The following is a 14,426-nucleotide window of genomic DNA, read 5'->3' as shown; positions in this document are numbered from 1 at the left end:
CAATAAACAGCCTTCATCAACTTCTGCCTTTTTTTTTTCCTGTCTCCAAGTGTTTTCCTGGCTAAGACTGCATTTTCTTCCTTCCCTTCTTCCTTCTTCTTAGTTCTTTATTCAGTTTTTGGAAATGACTAAGGTTGCTGGGACCTGCCTCTGTGTCTGACTCTCAAAACTGTTTAGTTAAAAGACAGAGAAACAGACAATGAAATTGGGTAAAATAGGTGCCTAACAGTCTTTTACAAATACAGAAGGTATGAGGATCTTTTACCAGTACTCTCTCCATTTGCTATTTTCCCCTGGGGTCTTGGTCCTGAGACCACAGTTTGTACGGTGAGCCCTCTTTGCTGCTCTTCGAGTATCTGCGTTCTTCTGTAACCCAAAGTGTGACTCACACTGGACAGGACCATGCTCCAAAAAGTAAGACAATCATCAGCAGAACGAGACATAATGGCCTATGTACCAGCTACAGAAGAATTTCTTCAAGACGACCCTGTATAATTTTCTCAGAAACACAGACTTCCTCAGAAGGAGGAATTATGCCTCTTGCAGAGCCAGCCAGTTGTGTGAAAGTAGGCCTGCCATGTGCAGAGTTACTCAAGGAATGCATTTCTAACCTTAGCTATAATATGCTCTTTCCTTAGGAACTTGGGGATGTAGATCTTCGTATGGAGAGAGAAAGAGAGCTTATTTTAAAGTTATGTTAGGATAGCTAAAACAGCAATCTCAAGTAATTTTTGCTATAATAATTTCATTTATCATCTAGTTACTTTCTGGGATTAGCTGTAAGGTATGATTTAGAAAAATTAAAATACTATTTTTAAAATTTAGGCTCATATTTTTCTAAATGATGTCATAACCAATTCATTTCATACCTTAGTCCAATGATTGAGAGGGCAAATTAGAGCTGATCTTATGTTCTGAATCCTTTTTGGAAACTGATTGTTGTGGTTAATCTTAGTTTTATGTTAAAACCTTGAGAATTTGCTATACGTGTGTTTTGAATCTTGCGTTTTTTCAGTTTACATGGCATCATAATCAGGGATAGCCTTCATATTAAAGCGCTTTATGGGGGCCAGCCCCATGGCCTAGTGGTTAAGTTTGGTGCACTCTGCTTCAGTGGCCAGGGTTTGGTTCCTAGGCATGGACCTACACCACTTGTTAGTGGCCATGCTGTGGTAGCAACCCACATACAAAATAGAGGAAGGTTGGTGTAGATGTTAGCTCAGGGCAAATCTTCCTCAGCAAAAACAAACAAACAAACAAACAAAAATGCTTTACGTATAGTCCCTCATCCTTATGACGACCATCTAGAACCGTGTCCTCCTTACCTGCGATTTGCCCTTGCTGTAACAGGCTTTCTTGGTCGCTTCATCACATTCCCACTCCACAGCCTGTAGGAAACACCAAAATGACAGCAACTATTATGGCTGACTGAATAAAAGGGAAAAAATAAGAAGACACCGATAACTAGATTAGGAAGCATGGGCACACCAAGGCACCAACATTTTCATACTAATACAGAATTTACACTAAATACATGAAATTCAGTCATATGGCCTTATATTTAGCTTTACAACTGAAGTCTTTTAAAGGACTCACCCCCTAAGTATTTGCATTTAAGCAGTAATAATGTGAGATTTAGATCTATCACTGTAAGAGAGGCACGTACAATGAGTTGATGACTACTGCATTGATTACAGAAACTCTCATTTCAGTGAAATCACAGAATAGATCCATAGTAAGCTTAAAAGAGAGGCCTTGAAACAAAATGATCTAAATACTCACTTAGACATTTATATTTCATTTTAATAGTATGTAATTTGTCAATATTTATAGATAATGAAGCAAGGATGATTTTGCATATCCTTACTCCCAAGCTACATATATAAATGATGAATAGTCAATAAAATAAATAGCTCATGCAAACAGCTCATCTACTATTTCTTCCCAAAAAACAGTAATTTTTTTACTGTTATTGGCTCTGACTAAATATTTAGAGCCACAACTTTCACATATTTTTTATCAGATGCCCCAGATCTAACTCTTGCTGATCAATTTGATATGCATACTTTCACCTCTGATGCTAACTTACAAATGGAATCTGTGATTAGTTAAGATAATATACAGCACTTACTTCATAGGAAGAAATGATGCCTGAAAACATTAATGGCCTATATAGTGAAATTGTGAATCATTTTTTGAACAAATTTAAGCATCTGAGTTGTTTATCTTTTCTATTATTATACAGAAAATGGAATTTTATAGGGTAAAAATGTTTTCTCCATCTGTACACCTGTTATTACAGTTATGTTCTATTAGAGTTGGATTTCTGAAGAATTCAAGATTTCTGAAGAATCAGTTGAATCATTATCAGAAAAAAATTTAGGGGAGGAAAAATTTTTTGTTAATTTGGACGAATATTAAATAATAAACTAAGCCAAAAAATAAACTAAAGTCAAATATTATGAAGGAGAATAATCACTTCACTCTTACTTCTAGAAAGCAGATTTTTTTCTAATTCTCCCAAACTTAGGAGAATAACAAAGTCAGGCTAACACCATTATCTAATATCTTCTGTCCTCCAAAGAATGTTACAAAACAGAGATTAAAACATAAAACACTGCATCTTGTATAGCTTATCTTACTTGGCAAATATGAGTCCATAAGAAAAGTATTCTAGAGAGAACCACTTCAGTATCTTTCAAACAGAAACAATACTAGAACTGTTTTCCCTCATGCAGACTTAGAGATTTCTGTCAGCATCAACATCTGATATGAGAATTTGTTAATTCTTTCTGTGATGTTTTCCTGTTCATAATGTTTGATGGCAGCAATAAAGTCACAGCTAATCAGCATCTGATGCAAACAAATGACTTGAATTTCATACTAGGATGACAAATACTTTCACGAAAAGTGATGACACCCCCGGAGAAGAGAGAAGAGCTTCATGTGCAGTTGCATAACTGTCTATCCCAGGAAGCACAGATAAAAATAGTGCATTGCTGTTATTCTGAGTGAAGCTTTCCTTTCTCAGATCACTTATAAAAGCTCACTCTGTTGTTTTTATTTAAATAAAGATATCCTTGCCTTTGTTCTACTTAAACTCAAAACAGAATTGAGAAACTGATATATTCTTTAGCAAAGTAGATCCCATTATAACTTTGATTTTATATTACCAAGAAGATTTAGTGTTATAGATCACAAAGAGGAATCTGTGTTATATAATTACTAGGAAAACTGTGCAGTAAAATGCTTTAGATAAAGAGGCATTTGTAGTGGCTTTCATTGGTCTAGTGATTTTGTTGAAAGTTAAAGAGTAATACTCTCTTCAGTAAACTTAAGAGCTATGAGGAGGAGGGTTAGTCCCAGAGTTATGAGAAGAATATTTATCAGGGGCCAGCCCGGTGTCTTAGCGGTTAAGTGTGCGCGCGCCCCTACTGGCGGCCCGGGTTTGGATCCCGGGCGCGCACCGATGCACGGCTTCTCGGCCATGCTGAGGCCACGTCCCACATACAGCAACTAGAAGGATGTGCAACTATGACGTACAACTATCTACTGGGGCTTTGGGCCAAAAAAAAAAGGAGGAGGATTGGCAATAGATGTTAGCTCAGAGCCGGTCTTCCTCAGCAAAAAGAGGAGGATTAGCACGGATGTTAGCTCAGAGCTGATCTCCCCCCACCAAAAAAAAACAATATTTATCAAATGCCATCAAACTTGCTCAAATCCTTCTGCCAGAATGGGAAACAAACAGCTTCCCCTGTCTTCCTAATGCCCAAGGACCCTTCAGATTTTCAAGATAAATATGGGCCAAGGATTAGAAGGGGAAAGTAATAGAAAAAGCAATGTGAGAGTTTTCAAAAATATTTCATTACTTTATCCAGTTTACCAAGAAAGAGCAACTGCCCACACAAGTTTATTGGAGCAACAGAAAACAGGACAAATCTTACAGATTTGTCTGAAGACAGTTATTAAAAGTAGCAAAGTTACTTTCCTGAAGCATTTCTATTATACTATCACTAGCTTTCCAATAATATTCAAATCCAGAATTAATTAAAGACCATGATTGTATAGCTTTTCTGTTGAATCACTTTCTACCCAAATAGAGGACAGGATAAAAGGAAATTACACTAAGAATGGAACTGAATTACCTATTGGAGGGCAGAACACGTGTTATCGGACATCAGAATTTGAAAAAAATGGAGGGGGAAAATGTGTCTTTTCCACATTGGCCTAAAATTGAGTGTTCCAGATTAATCCCGTAGTATCTTTCTATTCACTCAGTGAACCAGACCTTACCTGTTTGACCACTTGGCAGCTATGGAAAAAACTACTTTCGTTGGAGAGAAATACAAATATCAATGGAACTCTCTCATACCAGATCTTATTTCTCAAAGTTACTCATTATTCTGTTTGACATTAGATTATGTTTTAACCTGGTCATAACATTTTTATTTCACAAGATTCGTTCTAATCAATTAAACTCCTTTTAATCAAGCCTTCTTGCTCTATTCTCAATGGAGATTCTTTACTATTCTTTCGTGTATCGTAATTTTGGAACAAATCCTACTATTGACTTGTGAAGCCATCTTTCTGGTTGACTTCCTTTTAAGACACTCTTCTACTCACCCAAAACTATCTTTATGACAGTCAAAACAAATGCTAAAATATTCTACATTCTACATTTCAGATCTCAATACAACATTCATGATCTTATTTTTTGAGTCTCTCTCTTTTTTTAAATCTTACATTTTTGTCATCTCTTGTCTTTTTGTATTGCACATAGCCCAGTGTATAAAAGGAATCTTAATTATCTATTCCATTCTGCATTTAATCTTTATTATATTTTTCAGCAGCAGATATATAGCAGTAATGCTGTGGTTACTTGGATATCCAAAGGCTATATGTGCAGTAGGCAATGAGGTTGAAACACCTATATTTTAAAAGACACAAAGATTCCTGTTTGTGGTATAATATTTTTTTGTCTGTAAATACTTACAAATAACATCTGTGCTATTCAACAACTTACAGAAGTTTTGCTTTATGCACATGCATTCATTCTCTCTTTCATTTATAAATATTCACTAAATACCTACCAAGTACAAGACACTGTGCTAGATAACAATTGATGGAATGAAAAACAGACATAGAGATAATATTTGCACACACCAGATATGAGTTTACAATAAAATATAAGTGTCTTCCATCAACCTAGACAATGTCATGCTAAATCTGAGAAGGCAACAGTGGCCAGTTTCATTGCTACAGTAGCCACATTCATCTCAGAATCCAGTGATACACTGAAACTTACAACATTGTCAACTTTCAGGAAGTGACAGTGCTACAGACAGACCTATGAGGAAATAGAGTAGGTTTACAGAAAACCGTTTTATACCTGCAGAAACCCTAGGGATGTAAGGAAGGACCAGTTCTTTCATGATACAGTGCACATCTCACTGTCATGCATACACACGTGCTCGGGTTAGGATAAACAGAGCTGTGAACTCATGAGTAAATCAGATGTGGGAAAGAAAACGATTGGCTCTTTTTATTGTACGTGTTATATACATACATATCCACAGTTCTCAGAAGTATATAAACAAAGTTGTGTATTATCACATTCCACAGCAAGAGAAGTTAATTAGACAGGGACCAGCAAAGGCAGATACTTTTCATAAAAATGAAGGGAACAACATTCTAGGCAGATGGGCCACTACACTTTCAGCAGATGGCTTTGCTAATTAGATACTGGCAAAAGATAACATTAAAAAAACCAGTTTAATTACACAGTGCCAAAAATTAACAACCACCTGAGGGCTTTTTTTTTAATATGTTTGCATTCATATGCTTATGTCATGCATTTCTGTGAAATGCTGGAGAATGTTAAATTGTCATGGCAATTATAAACAAATTGCCAGGGAATGTGAGACCATAACTTTGTTCAAAACAGAAGCAAAACGCAAGTGAGTTGGAACTTGCAATAAGTGTGATTTTTATGTGACTTGAATAAAGTGTCAATCTAATTATCCTTGAGCACAGACGTCTTCGCTAATTACCTTTAGTGGCCGCACATGCATGAGAGGTTCCAAACAAGCGGCGTTGGAAATGAAATGGTGTGCATTGAAAGACACGAAGGGGTAAATAGTTTAGTCACTCTGGAAGGATCTGTCCAGCATTTCTCTCTGCCTTGACTTCTTAGTGGATATTAAGTATAATTGTTCACTTTTAATATTAATTTGCAGTACACTGACATTTATGTCCACGTCAAATAGGCAAGTCATTTCACTTTTCTGGTGACCTCCAAATCAGAGAAGTGGAAGGAGATCTTAGTCATATCCTCTAACTACTGTTTTTTTTGTGTGTGAGGAAGATCGGCCCTGAGCTAACTTCTGCCAATCCTCCTCTTTTTGCTGAGGAAGACTGGCCATGGGCTAACATCCACGCCCATCTTCCTCCACTTTATATGGGACGCCGCCACAGCATGGCTTGCCAAGTGGTGCATCGGTGCGTGCCCGTGATCCGAACCGGCGAACCCCGGGCCGCCACAGCAGAGTGCGTGCACTTAACTGCTTATGCCACCGGGCCAGCCCCTCTAACTACTGTTTTTTGAGTCTCATTAAACTTATGTCATCTAAAATTAGAGATATATCCTAACCTTAGAGAGTCCCATAAAAATGTGTTATAATCATTTTTAAAAACACAAGATTTTCTTCCACATAATAATACAAAATCAAACTGACTTTGATAATTGCACGGTGGAGTTCCCAACTTGTTAAATTCTCATTAGGCCTTCTGTTTTTCAACTGGGCTTTTTAAATGGCGGGCTGTCTCTTAGTTGAGTAGACAGTGCATTCAATTCCTAGGGCTGTCATAACAATGTACCACAAAGTGAGTGGCTTTCAACAATAGTAACTTATTCTCTCAGAGTTCTCGAGGCTAGAAGTCTGAAATCTAAATGTCAGCAGGGTTGATTCCTTCTGGAATCTCCAAGGAAGAATCGGTTCCTTGCCTGTCTCCCAGCCTCTGGCGGTCATCAGCAATCCTTGGTGTTCCTCGGCTTCTGTCAGCATCATTCCAATTTCCGCCTCTGAAGTCACATGGTCTTCTCTCTGTGTGTCTCTCCTGGTCCAAATGTCCCTCTTCTTATAAGGATAGCGGTCATTGGGTTAGGGCCCAGCCTAGTCCAGTAAGACCTCATCTTAACTAATTACATCTGCAAAGACTCTATTTCCAAAGAAGTTCACATTCTTAGAATCTGGTGAACATGAATTTTGGAGGGACATTATTCAACCCAGTACAGCCAGCATGACATAAAAGAAAGAACCTGAGACTGACAATCAATAGTACACAAATTAGAGTCATTGTTCTGCCACAGATTAGCTGCCAAATCTTAGGTAAAACACTGATAATGATTTATTGAACTTTTGCGATATGCTAACCACAGTGCTAAGTACTTTCTGTACATTTATCTCATTTAAGTCTCTCTATAATATGTGAGAGATACCGTTACTATAATATTCTGAATGAGGACACTGGGTAAATAACTTACCAAAAGCCACAAAAATAATAAGTGAGGGCACTAAGATTCTAACTTGGTACCTTGGACTAGAAGCCTGTGCTCTGAACCACTCTCTCATCACCGAAATTGTCAAAGTCAGTCACCCTTGTTACTGATTGTCACAGTTTCCTTGTTTCTTTTTCCCATAATTTAGAAAGCTATATATCTAAATCACAGAAATTTGTGCATGTCTAAGTTCAGAGCTGTTAGCATTCAGTAAATATTAATTAATCATAAAAGGCATCAATTCCCTGTCATGGAGTGTATTCATCTTTATAGCCTCTGGACCCATTCATGGTCCTAGTATTGGTTTTAAAAGGGACCTGATTCATCTAATGAAACTCTAGCATCAACGACTGTAGGGCCAAGGTCTGACATAATAACCCTGGGTCAATTTTGTGAAATTAAACATCTTGAATATGAGAACAGAGTCTGTTCTTGACAGAGCAGCAATGCTGCTTTCAAAATGCACTTTGAGATACCATCCCTCCTCTGCGACAGCCCTCCAGGGGCCCCAATTCTCCTGGAGTAAAAGCCAAAGCCGTCTGGAATGTTCTGCCATATCCAGCCACTTATTTTCTCTCTGTCTCATTTCCTAGTACACCTCTCCCCGCCAGCACCACCACACACACACACACACTCTGTTCTGGGAGTCATGGATTCCTTGGTGTGGTCCTCAGACAACACAGATATGTTCCATATGGCATCTGCATCAGTCAGGCCCGCTTCCTGGAACACTCTTCTCCCAGGCACAGGCTAGCCTCTGTGCTTCCTGCATGTCTATGCTCAAGTGTTATCTTCTCTTTGGGGCCCATATAACTGTGTATGTAAACCTGCAATCTGCCTCTCTGGCCCCCACTAGAAGACAAGTTGCATTTGGGCAGGCGTCTTGTCCCTTTGGTTCATTAGGTGTTCCCAGCACCTAGAACAATGCTTCACACACAGCAAAAAACTCCATAGACAGTTATTGAGTAAATGAATGAATATAGAATGGTCTACACCCACAGCCTGGGAAGTGGCTCCAGCGTGTTCCTATGGGGCCCCCCATGTGGAAGGGGCACATGAGGCTTTGAAGCCCTTAGCTGGTTGGGGGACCCCACCATGTGCTGCACTTCTGTGGCAAATGCCCCTCAAGGATTCCTCTTCTGAACACCTCACTTCATCCTGACAATGGGAAGAGAAACATGAGTGTGGCTGCTTTCTAAGGAAGGGCAGAAAGGACCAGAGCAGGGATTTGCACTCTTTTTCAGCAGTAGACTCATTTCTTTAAGTAAAGTCTTATGCATAAACTCTCATAAAAGAAGGTAAAAGTGGAATTTACTAAATTCACGTTATTAGTACAAGATTATAGCATTAAATCGTTAGAAAAATGTGAGTTCAAATGACTAATGTGTCATAGCACACTCAATATCCAATTATTTTTGCATTTTGTTTTGGTTGCCTACTTTGGAAATAATACTGATTATAATATATAATAATATAATAATATATATATTATATATATATATATAATATATATAATATTAAGCAGTAATAAATAAGGCCAGCTTTGAGTCTCAGTTAGTTTGGAGTACAATTTGAAATAACCACAGATACTCTATTCCATGCTTTACAATAAACCCAGTAATCCAGGTCATACAGTGAAAGTTAACTCACTTGAGGGATTCCAATGTCTTAAAATTTTGTATTTGGTATACATCGGTGTAAATGATTTTTAAATGATAGTATTAAAATGTATGTAATGTATACAATCCCTGAGTACCTCTAGAATTCTTGGGTTCCAAGAATCATATCTGACAAGTCACTGTTTTCAGGAACCAGTGCTTCTGTAAGCATTTTAAAGTGCTTGGAATGGACCTGAGGATGGAGAAAAACAAAGTAATGGAGGATGAGTTCTATTAACCCTCCTCCTGGACATAGATGAGCCCCACTGGGATGATTTTTTGAAAAACATGCATTAGGACATTATAATATTTGACATAATATTTAAAATTATGATTGTCAGACACTGAGGCATCAAGCAACTATTACACTTCAAAAATGCTGCTACTAATAAAGTGATGCTGGAAGGTAAGGCTGGGAAGAACAGCTGCTCTTGGTTTCAAAGAAATTATTTTCATGGATCCAAGTGGGATTGGTTTGAAAAATGGCATATTGTCTAATTTGTTAGCCTAAAAGTAATGAAAAGAATCCAATTACTAGAATAATGAGTATTTTTATACATAAATGTCCTAAAGAATTAATACAGAAGGAAGCCAGTTCAAAGTTATCAAGCACAGGATAAAAGTGTGGACATCAGAGTCGACTGACTTCTCAAAGACCAGCTTGCCTAATTGAATAATTCCCAAATGTGTTTGGTGGCAAAGCTGTTGCTTCTAATGTCATATTTTCTCTTTTTTAAAATATAAAATTACATCCTACATCACATAGATGATACCCTTCGAATATCACAATATCTGTAATGCTCAACAGAAATTGTGATGTTTGCTGGAAATTAAACAGATGCATCACGATCAAATTCAAATTAGACGTTTTAGCTGATGTAACATTTATTCTGCAGATGCAAAGAAATACCCTGAAAGGAATAAATTCATTATAGAAAGTCAAGAAAAATATCAGACCAAGCTGAGCCTGTTTAGACTATTTGAAGACTCTGTGGGACAGTGACATGAAGTTTTCCAAAAAAAAAAAAAAGAACGAGCAGCGTATCAGCATGGGATGCTCTGCAGGACTTTGACCAACTCGAGGGATAAACAGCCTGGTATAATGAAGGTTGTCTTGGAAATGTCCTCACGAGGCTAAATTTGTACTATGGCTTTGACCAAAGCTTTCTTACACAGAACACTTGACTACTGGCGATCACATTCTAGAGCCACTGGGAAAGTGAAGAGAAACAATTCTGGCCTTAATGCAGGAATGAGTTTCCCAGCCAGATAATGAGATTTCATTTGGGAATATAGTTAAAGGGTTCAAAAGGGACTGCAGCTCACAAGTAATATGAAGGACCAACGTTTTTATTTTGAGGCAACATGAAATACATGTAGAAAACGACTCCGGCAAACACAGGATGAACGAAAATGAAGATGCAGAAACCCTGTATTCTTTGTTTGGCTTAGAATTTTATTTTATTGATGTTAATAAAATATTTTTATGTTTCAAGAGAACTATCCCATTTATGATTTTGTATGTTAGATTTCTCTTGCTTGAAGGGTAAGGTCACCTATATTGGGGTCATCAGTTTTGGTTGTATCATTGTATATTCCGCCTAAAGGAAGACACCCTACATGAAGACACTCTGCATGAACTGTCAGGTTAATAGCCAACACAGACGTAAATAAATGGGTGTTTGTTTTTAGTTTTTCCTTCAATATTTTCTATTTTTCTGAGACTAGCTTAAGGAAAACAAACAACACTTCATATCTGATTACTTTTCTCCGCACTTCTGAGTTAGAATGTGTGCACTAGATTCACTGGAGTACTTATAAAGCCCAGATTACAGATGCTTACCAGGGAATTATTTTATACTCACTGAACAACTCAGAATTTATTTATTATTCACATTATAAATACTTGCTTCCTGAGAGGCGTCCTACCACTAGAAAGACTAACTTTACTTCCAGCTTCAGAACATATTGATCTATTTGCCAGAATACTGAAAACATTTTTTATGAGCCTTATTCAGGATTATTTCCATACATTTTTGTATGCAGCTGACAGAAAAGAACATTGAAATTTCTTTTCTGGTGTTCATTTGGGCAATTGTATTCCTCTCTTATTTTAAATAAAATGTATAACAGGATGACATACTTCATTCAAGAAACACTATTTATAATACTCTCACAATGTTAAATGAGAACTTAATGAAGATTATTGATATATTCATTTCTCAGTTAATATTTAACATTCTCATTATTTTATGAATATCTGCTTGAACCTATTAAATCAAATAAATAATTTAGTATTACATAGCAATTTGTGATTTTGCCATTTATTTCCATTTCTCTCTCTTCTACAGTATAATTAATTGATTTATGTGCCAGGGGAAGTCCTAAAATGTTATCATAACTATCACTAAACTCTTCAATGAGAAAGAGCTCTCCTAGTAAACAAGTCCGAAAGTGTTTCGAGTGTGAGAATAAGAGCTGGTGACTTTCTGAGATATGTAATATCTAAGATATTTTAATTTAAAATGGAGACGGTAGTACCCCCTTATCTTTGGTTTCGCTTTCCGTGGTTTCAGTTACCTATGGTCAACCGTGGTCTGAAAATATTAAACAGAAAATTCCAGAAATAAACAATTCATAAGTTTTACATTGCACGCGTGATGAAATCTTGTGCCGTCTCGCTCCGTCCTGCCTAGGAATCACCCCTTTGTCCATCGGATCCACGCTGTATCCACTACTCGCAAGTTAGTCACTTAGTAACTGTCTCAGTTATCAGACCTACTGTTGAGATGTCACAGTGCTTGTGTTCATCACTCTTATTTTCCTTAATAATGGCCCCACATAGGCACTGTATCATCTCACATCATCACAAGAGGAAAAAGGGTGAGTAGAGTACTAAGATATTTTGAGAGAAACGACATTCACATAACTTTTATCACAGTATTTTGTTATAATTGTTCTATTTTATTATTAGTTATTGTTTTAATCTCTTACTGTGCCTAATTTATAAATTTAACTTTATCCTAGGCATGTATGTATAGGAACAACCATAGTCTATATAGGGTTCGGTACTACTCACAGTTTTAGGCATCTGCTGAGGGTCTTGGAACACATCTCCCGAGGATAAGAGGGGACTGCCTATATTTTTTGTTATAATTTTACAATAAATGGAGGTAAACATCACTCAGTTTCTCCCATCTCTTTCCATCTATTCTCCCCAGCTCTTTTGCTATTTGATTAGCCAGAGTTGGCAATTAATTACCAAATGTTGCAACTTTACCCAATTTCCTGTGAAGGAATTTGATTTTGAAGTGAATTCATTGCCTACAGCAATTAATTTTGGTCTATGGCTCTGAGTAGCACCCAGAAACACAAATTCGTGTGTGTCTGGGGGTGAGACATTGTGGTAGGCTAAATAATGGCCCCCCCAAAAAAATATCCACGTGCTATTCCCTGGAACTTGTGAATGTTACCTTGTAGGGCAGAAAAGGACTTGACAGACGTGATTAAATTAAGGACCTTGAGATAGAGAAATTATCCTTGAATGACCAGGCTAGCCATAAATATAATCAAACAAATCCTTACAAGGGAGGCAGACGGAGATCTGACACAGGCAGAGGAGAAGGCAATACGACAACGGAGGCAGAGATTGGAGTGAAGCAGGCACAAGTCAAGCAAGGCCTGCAGCTACCAGAATCTAGAAGATACAAAGAACAGATTCTCCCCTAGAACCTCCAGAGGGAGCATGGCCCAGGTGACACCTTGGTTTTGGTTCTATGAGAATCATTTTGGACTACTGGCCTCTAGAACTGTGAGAGAATAAATTTCTGTTGCTTTAAGTCATTAATTTTGTGCTAATGTGTTATAGCAACCATTAAAAAACGAATACAGGCATGTGTACATGTGAATTACACCTATGCTAACACGTGCGTGTGTACATACGCACAAATGATTTTAATGCCACCAGGTGGATAAATTCACCTCCATGTTTCTGTCAAACATCTGAGTTGGTCCCTGTAAATACGAAAGATGCAGTCTGATATCAAAGAGCTCTGAGAGGGATACTGCTGTGGTTTAGGGAGTATTGAGGGGAACAACTGATCCAGATGTGGCTGGAATGAATCGAGGAATGTTTCCCAGGGCAGCAAGGCTTGAGCTGTACTATGAAAGAACTGATCAGTGAATGGAGGGGTGAGTGTTCATAAAAGTGAAGGAATCAGCCAATGCAAAGGCCTGGAAAGGGAAGAAAGTGTATCTGTGGGAGGAACTGAGAGGCACTGGGACAAGGAATGGAGAAGGATGTGGCTTTCCAGATTGGCATGCATCTCAGGACGAGCCTCATGAAGCATGCCAAGGAGCTCAGATTTTTTTCATGAAGTTAAGAAAAGCCATGGATAAGATGTTAAGCAAGATGTTGGCATGGTGAGATTAGTTATTGAGAAAGATCCCTCTGGGGGTATTATAAGGCCGGCAATGGAGAGTGGCAGGCGAATAGGAGATTGATGTAGAGGCCACTGCAGGCAACCAGCAAGCAGATGTTGAGAGCCTGAAATAAGCAGCGACAATAGGATGACACAAGAAGGGATGGGTACCAGCTATTTAGTAGTGGGAAGAGCACTGCCTGCTGCTAAAGCAGATTTGTGGGAGGGTGATGCCCACACACCTGACTTGACGATTGGATGGACTTCGGCAGCTCAAGTCTGTCTAATCTATAATATGAAACTAATTCCCATTCCTGTGGCTGGGTTTGGACTGAGCACCATGCATGATTCTGGAGTGCCTTCTTTCTACCTCCATAAGTAACTCTAGTCTTAGAAAAATAAAACTACTTTGCAATCCTGTTTGAAGAAAAACATAATAGGACAGTAAAACTACTTCCAAAATAACAAAATAGTTGACAAAAAAGCAAATCCATAAAGTGGGTTTTTTATTTATTTATTTATTTTTGCTGAGGAAGATTGGCCCTGAGCTAACATCTGTCGCCAATCTTCCTCTATTTCGTATGTAGGATGCCGCCACAGCATGGCTTGATGAGCAGTGTGTAGCTCTGCGCCTGGGAGCTGAACCCATGAACCCTGGGCCACTGAAGCAGAACACGTGAACTTAACCACTATGCTACTAGGCCAGCCCCCATAGGTGTTTTGATCATCACACTTTTGAATCAAACATGCTTTCATTCATTGGTAATACATTTTGGTTTTTCAAAACAA

General features: G+C 38.0%; 1 protein-coding gene across 3 annotated transcripts in view; it reads right to left on the bottom strand.

Annotated features, from left to right (window-relative positions):
• SEMA5A (semaphorin 5A) overlaps positions 1 to 14,426 on the bottom strand; it is a 465,422-nt gene that overhangs the window by 169,520 nt on the left and 281,476 nt on the right. For all 3 annotated transcript variants that reach the window (XM_058564359.1, XM_058564361.1, XM_058564362.1), the window contains one exon: positions 1,326 to 1,388. In XM_058564359.1, coding sequence (XP_058420342.1) covers positions 1,326 to 1,388 — 63 coding nt within the window. The remainder of the gene's footprint in view (positions 1 to 1,325; positions 1,389 to 14,426) is intronic.

The sequence above is a fragment of the Diceros bicornis genome, chromosome 20 (assembly GCF_020826845.1).
Source record: "Diceros bicornis minor isolate mBicDic1 chromosome 20, mDicBic1.mat.cur, whole genome shotgun sequence".
Classification (NCBI taxonomy): domain Eukaryota; kingdom Metazoa; phylum Chordata; class Mammalia; order Perissodactyla; family Rhinocerotidae; genus Diceros; species Diceros bicornis.
Note: the sequence above shows the minus strand (reverse complement) of the source record. Positions and strands in the feature narration are given on the sequence as shown.